Consider the following 7,500-nt stretch of genomic DNA (forward strand, 5'->3'; position numbering starts at 1 on the left):
AATGTTTTTGAAAGAAATTTCTTCTGCTCATCAAGCCTGGATTTATTTGATCAAAAATACAGGGGGGAAAAAATAATAATATTGTGATATATTATTACAATTTAAAATATTTGGTTTTCAATGTATTATACTTTAAATTATAATTTATTTCTGTGATGCAAAGCAGAATTTTCAGGATCATTACTCCAGTCTTCAGTGTCACATGATCCTTCAGAAATCATTCTAATATTCTGATTTATTTTGAGTGTTGGAAACAGTTCGGCTTTGCATCACAGAAATAAATGATAATTTAAAGTATAATAAATTGAAAACCAAATATTGTAAATTGTAATAATATATCACAATATTACATTTTTTTCTGTATTTTTTCTGTATTCTCGAACACGGGACTCGACTCGGACTCGAACTCGACTACAACACTGACACACACACACACACACACACACACACACACACTCACTCACTCACTCACTCACTCACTCACTCACACACTCACACACTCACACACACTCACACACACACACACACACACACACTCTCACTCACACACACACTCTCACTCACACACACACACACACACTCACTCACACTCACACTCACACACACACACAAATGTTTGATGCATCACAATCACACGCAACCCATTAGAGTCAGAGATTCAGAGGAGTAAAATATGACTACACTAAAGCACACACACACACACAAACACACTGAACGTACTCACACACTGAACATACTCACACACACACACACAAAACATCCTCACACACACACACACACACACACACAGAACATCCTCACACACACACACACACACAGAACATCCTCACACACACACACACACTGAACATACACACACACACACACTGAACATACTCACACACACACACACACTGAACATACTCACACACACACACACTGAACACACACATACCTTTGAGGTGAAGTGTGAAACATGACCGCTGTAACTGGTGTTCTGCTCTAGTTAGCTGTGTGTGTGTGTGTGTGTGTGTGACAGCGGCACTGAACGAGTGAGTGCTAACGTAAGGCTGTGTGTTTGTGCAGAATGTGGACCTGCGGCTGAAGTGGCCCAATGACATCTACTACGGTCACCTGATGAAGCTGGGCGGGGTTCTGGTCAACTCCAGCATGACGGGTCAGACCTTCAGCCTCCTGATCGGTAAGGTGTGGCTCCACAGCAGCGGCTCGAGTCATGTGTCACGCATCATGTGTCTCGCGTCATGTCTCGCGCCATGTGTCTCGCGTCATGTCACGCGTCACGTGTCATGTCTCACGCGTCATGTGTCACGAGTTATGTGTCACACGTCATGTGTCACGCGTCATGTGTCTGCGCCATGTGTCTCACGTCATGTCACGCGTCACGTGTCATGTGTCTCGCATCATGTGTCACGAGTTGTCATTAGGATATGTACCGAAAACTTTTAAGTTGGCAATTATTAAACCACTTATTAAAAAAACGCAACTTGATCCTACAGATTTAGTCAATTATAGACCAATCTCAAATCTACCCTTTCTGTCAAAAATACTTGAAAAGGCAGTGTCTTCACAATTATGTTCCTTTTTAGAAAGAAATGGTATCTGTGAGGATTTCCAGTCAGGATTTAGACCGTATCATAGCACTGAGACTGCTCTCGTCAGAGTTACAAATGATTTGCTCTTATCATCCGATCGTGGCTGTATCTCTCTATTAGTGTTACTCGATCTTAGCGCTGCATTTGATACTATCGACCACAACATTCTTTTGAATAGACTCGAAAATTATGTAGGTATTAGTGGAATTGCATTATCATGGTTTAAATCATACCTATGCGACCGTTATCAGTTTGTAGTAGTAAATGAAGATATGTCACACCGATCGCAAGTTCAGTATGGAGTACCGCAAGGCTCAGTGCTAGGACCGCTACTCTTCACCCTGTACATGCTACCACTGGGAGATATCATTAGGAAGCATGGCGTTAGTTTTCATTGTTATGCTGACGATACTCAGCTCTATATTTCTTCACGCCCTAAAGAAACTTACCAATTCACAAGATTAACGGAATGCATAGCTGATATAAAACATTGGATGACTGGTAATTTCCTGCAACTCAATTCAGAAAAAACTGAATTTTTAATTATTGGACAAAAAAGCTCCACAAGTAGTAACCTAGAATACTGTCTAACACTTGATGGCTGTTCTGTCAAGTCCTCGTCGTCAGTGAGGAACCTGGGTGTGCTCTTTGATACCAATCTTTCGTTTGAAAGCCACGTTTCTAGCATCTGTAAAACTGCTTTCTACCATCTTAAAAATATATCTAAATTACGGCACATGCTCTCAATGCAAAATGCTGAACAGTTAGTTCATGCGTTCATGACCTCAAGGTTAGATTATTGTAATGCTCTACTGGGTGGTTGCCCTGCTCGCTTAATAAATAAACTCCAGCTGGTCCAAAACGCAGCAGCTCGAGTTCTTACTAGAACCAGGAAGTATGACCATATTAGCCCAGTTCTGTCAACACTGCACTGGCTGCCTATTAAACATCGCATAAATTTTAAAATCTTACTTATTACTTACAAAGCACTAAATGGTTTAGCTCCCCAATACTTGAGCGAGCTCTTAACATATTATACTCCATCACGTCTACTGCGGTCTCAAAATTCTGGCCAGTTGATCATACCGAGAATATCCAAATCAACTGCAGGCGGTCGATCGTTTTCCTATTTAGCACCTAAACTCTGGAACAGTCTTCCTAACATTGTTCGGGAAGCAGACACACTCTGTCAGTTTAAATCTAGACTAAAAACACATCTCTTTACTGTGGCATACACATAAAACACTTTTTCAATGAAATGATTGTTAGGCTGCATTAACTAGGTCAGCCGGAACCGGGAACACTTCCCATAACACCTGATGTACTCGTTACATCATCAGAAGAATGGCATCTACGCTAATGTTAGTCTCTCTGTTTTATCCCGAGGTTTACTGCAGTCAGCTGGATCCGGGCCGTATCCAGATCAGATGGTGGACCTGCGCCCAGAGAAGACCAACACAGGACCCCGAAGTGTCTGGGAGACCGTGATTAGACTCCCCCTGAAACTGCCTCATCGACACGGCATCTCAATAAACCCGTCTCCTGCGTGTTGCCTCCGATCATTCGAATATTGCACTTTAATAATTATTTAATCAACATCATCCTCAATAAACCCGTCTCCAGCATGTTGCCCCCGGTCCCTCGAATATTCTGATCTATTATGACCTCCGAGCTGTAAAACTGCCAGAATAATAATAATAATACGCTGTTTGTTAATTGGCCAGAGGAGAACTGGCACCCCGACTGAGCCTGGTTTCTCCCAAGGTTTATTTTTCTCCATTAGGTCACCTAATGGGGTTTTGGTTTCCTTGCCACTGTTGCCTCTGGCTTGGCGTGCTCAGTTGGGGACACTAAATTTTTCAACTAAACATCGAAATACATCTAAATAATAAACTAAATTAACCATTTAAACTAAATTACTGATCAAATTATTGATCTAAAGCCCACACTGTCACTGTATGATACTTGAAATTTTTCCAGAATGGCTATACAGCTGAATAAAATTATGCTGCATTATTTTCCTGTTTAACACTGTAAAGCTGCTTTGAAACAATCTACATTGTTAAAAGCGCTATATAAATAAAGTTGACTTGACTTGACTTGACGAGTTATGTGTCACACGTCATGTGTCACACGTCATGTGTCACGCGTCATGTGTCACGCGTCATGTGTCTTGCGGCATGTGTCTCACGTCATGTGTCTCGTGTCATGTCTTACGTCATGTGTTACGCGTCATGTGTCTCGCGTCATGTGTCTCGCGTCATGTGTCACGCGTCATGTGTCTCGCGTCATGTGTCTCGCATCATGAGTCACGTCATGTGTCACGCGTTGTGTCTCGCGTCATGTGTCTCGCTTCATGTGTCACGCGTCATGTGTCTCGCATCATGTGTCTCGCGTCATGTGTCTCGTGTCATATCTCGCGTCATGTGTCACACGTCATGTGTCACGCGTCATGTGTCTCGCGTCATGTGTCTCGTGTCATGTGTCTCGTGTCATGTCTCGCGTCATGTGTCTCGTGTCATGTGTCTCACGTCATGTGTCTCGTGTCATGTCTCACGTCATGTCTCACATCATGTCACGCGTCGTGTGTTTCGCGTCATGTGTCTCGCGGCATGTCTCACGTCATGTGTCTCGCGGCATGTGTCTCGCATCATGTGTCACTCGTCATGTGTCACGCGTCATGTCATGCGTCATGTCATGCGTCATGTGTCTCGCGTCATGTGTCTTGCGTCATGTCACGCGGCATGTGTCATGTGTCTCGCGCCATGTGTCTCGCGCCATGTGTCTCGCGTCATGTGTCTCGCGTCATGTGTCTCGCGTCATGTGTCACGCGGCATGTGTCATGTGTCACGCGCCATGTGTCACGCGCCATGTGTCACGCGCCATGTGTCTCGCGCCATGTGTCTCGCGCCATGTGTCTCGCGCCATGTGCCTCGCGTCATGTGTCACTTGTCATGTGTCTCGCGTCATGTGTCACGCGTCATGTGTCACGCGTCATGTCTCACGTCATATGTCATGCGTCACGTGTCATGTGTCTCGCATCATGTCTTGCGTCATGTGTCTCGCGTCATGTGTCTCGCGTCATGTGTCTCGCGTCATGTGTCTCGCGTCATGTGTCACGCGGCATGTGTCTCGCGTCATGTGTTTTGCGTCATGTGTCTCGCGTCATGTGTCACGCTTCATGTGTCTCACGTCATGTGTCACACGTCATGTGTCTCGCGTCATGTGTCACGCGTCATGTGTCACGCGTCATGTGTCACGCGTCATGTGTCTCGCGTCATGTGTCTCGCGTCATGTGTCTCGCGTCATGTGTCTCGCGGCATGTGTCTCGCGTCATATCACGTGTCATGTGTCACGCGTCATGTCTCGCGTCATGTCTCACGTCATGTCACGTGTCATGTGTCAACCTGGGTGTGCTCTTTGATACCAATCTTTCGTTTGAAAGCCACGTTTCTAGCATCTGTAAAACTGCTTTCTACCATCTTAAAAATATATCTAAATTACGGCACATGCTCTCAATGCAAAATGCTGAACAGTTAGTTCATGCGTTCATGACCTCAAGGTTAGATTATTGTAATGCTCTACTGGGTGGTTGCCCTGCTCGCTTAATAAATAAACTCCAGCTGGTCCAAAACGCAGCAGCTCGAGTTCTTACTAGAACCAGGAAGTATGACCATATTAGCCCAGTTCTGTCACGCGCCATGTGTCACGCGCCATGTGTCACGCGCCATGTGTCTCGCGCCATGTGTCTCGCGCCATGTGTCTCGCGCCATGTGCCTCGCGTCATGTGTCACTTGTCATGTGTCTCGCGTCATGTGTCACGCGTCATGTGTCACGCGTCATGTCTCACGTCATATGTCATGCGTCACGTGTCATGTGTCTCGCATCATGTCTTGCGTCATGTGTCTCGCGTCATGTGTCTCGCGTCATGTGTCTCGCGTCATGTGTCTCGCGTCATGTGTCACGCGGCATGTGTCTCGCGTCATGTGTTTTGCGTCATGTGTCTCGCGTCATGTGTCACGCTTCATGTGTCTCACGTCATGTGTCACACGTCATGTGTCTCGCGTCATGTGTCACGCGTCATGTGTCACGCGTCATGTGTCACGCGTCATGTGTCTCGCGTCATGTGTCTCGCGTCATGTGTCTCGCGTCATGTGTCTCGCGGCATGTGTCTCGCGTCATATCACGTGTCATGTGTCACGCGTCATGTCTCGCGTCATGTCTCACGTCATGTCACGTGTCATGTGTCACGCTGGGTGTGCTCTTTGATACCAATCTTTCGTTTGAAAGCCACGTTTCTAGCATCTGTAAAACTGCTTTCTACCATCTTAAAAATATATCTAAATTACGGCACATGCTCTCAATGCAAAATGCTGAACAGTTAGTTCATGCGTTCATGACCTCAAGGTTAGATTATTGTAATGCTCTACTGGGTGGTTGCCCTGCTCGCTTAATAAATAAACTCCAGCTGGTCCAAAACGCAGCAGCTCGAGTTCTTACTAGAACCAGGAAGTATGACCATATTAGCCCAGTTCTGTCAACACTGCACTGGCTGCCTATTAAATATCGCATACATTTTAAAATCTTACTTATTACTTACAAAGCACTAAATGGTTTAGCTCCCCAATACTTGAGCGAGCTCTTAACATATTATACTCCATCACGTCTACTGCGGTCTCAAAATTCTGGCCAGTTGATCATACCGAGAATATCCAAATCAACTGCAGGCGGTCGATCGTTTTCCTATTTAGCACCTAAACTCTGGAACAGTCTTCCTAACATTGTTCGGGAAGCAGACACACTCTGTCAGTTTAAATCTAGACTAAAAACACATCTCTTTACTGTGGCATACACATAAAACACTTTTTCAATGAAATGATTGTTAGGCTGCATTAACTAGGTCAGCCGGAACCGGGAACACTTCCCATAACACCTGATGTACTCGTTACATCATCAGAAGAATGGCATCTACGCTAATGTTAGTCTCTCTGTTTTATCCCGAGGTTTACTGCAGTCAGCCGGATCCGGGCCGTATCCAGATCAGATGGTGGACCTGCGCCCAGAGAAGACCAACACAGGACCCCGAAGTGTCTGGGAGACCGTGATTAGACTCCCCCTGAAACTGCCTCATCGACACGGCATCTCAATAAACCCGTCTCCTGCGTGTTGCCTCCGATCATTCGAATATTGCACTTTAATAATTATTTAATCAACATCATCCTCAATAAACCCGTCTCCAGCATGTTGCCCCCGGTCCCTCGAATATTCTGATCTATTATGACCTCCGAGCTGTAAAACTGCCTGAATAATAATAATAATACGCTGTTTGTTAATTGACCAGAGGAGAACTGGCACCCCGACTGAGCCTGGTTTCTCCCAAGGTTTATTTTTCTCCATTAGGTCACCTAATGGGGTTTTGGTTTCCTTGCCACTGTTGCCTCTGGCTTGGCGTGCTCAGTTGGGGACACTAAATTTTTCAACTAAACATCGAAATACATCTAAATAATAAACTAAATTAACCATTTAAACTAAATTACTGATCAAATTATTGATCTAAAGCCCACACTGTCACTGTATGATACTTGAAATTTTTCCAGAATGGCTATACAGCTGAATAAAATTATGCTGCATTATTTTCCTGTTTAACACTGTAAAGCTGCTTTGAAACAATCTACATTGTTAAAAGCGCTATATAAATAAAGTTGACTTGACTTGACTTGACGCGTCATGTGTCACGCGTCATGTGTCACGCGTCATGTGTCTTGCGTCGTGTCACGCGTCATGTGTCACGCATCATGTGTCACGCGTCATGTGTCATGTGTCTCGCGTGACGTCTGCAGTGTTTCCCACAGGCTGCGGCTTCAACGTGAGCAACAGCAACCCGACCGTCTGCATCAATGACCTGGTG

The 7,500-nt window shown here is 45.1% G+C and overlaps 1 protein-coding gene across 2 annotated transcripts in view; it reads left to right on the forward strand.

Annotated features, from left to right (window-relative positions):
- Nucleotides 1-7,500, forward strand: part of hlcs (holocarboxylase synthetase (biotin-(proprionyl-CoA-carboxylase (ATP-hydrolysing)) ligase)) — a 53,853-nt gene that overhangs the window by 44,887 nt on the left and 1,466 nt on the right. Inside the window, exons 9-10 of one of the 2 annotated variants that reach the window (XM_079804823.1) lie at nucleotides 1,066-1,180; nucleotides 7,445-7,500. The exon at nucleotides 7,445-7,500 is cut by the window's right edge and continues 200 nt beyond it. In XM_079804823.1, coding sequence (XP_079660949.1) covers nucleotides 1,066-1,180; nucleotides 7,445-7,500 — 171 coding nt within the window. Of the gene's footprint in view, nucleotides 1-1,065; nucleotides 1,414-3,700; nucleotides 7,313-7,444 lie in introns of those variants that run through there. The other variant, XM_079804822.1, reaches the window with a different exon arrangement.

This window comes from Gobio gobio (genome assembly GCF_949357685.1).
Source record: "Gobio gobio genome assembly, chromosome: 22".
NCBI classification, from domain to species: Eukaryota; Metazoa; Chordata; class Actinopteri; order Cypriniformes; family Gobionidae; genus Gobio; species Gobio gobio.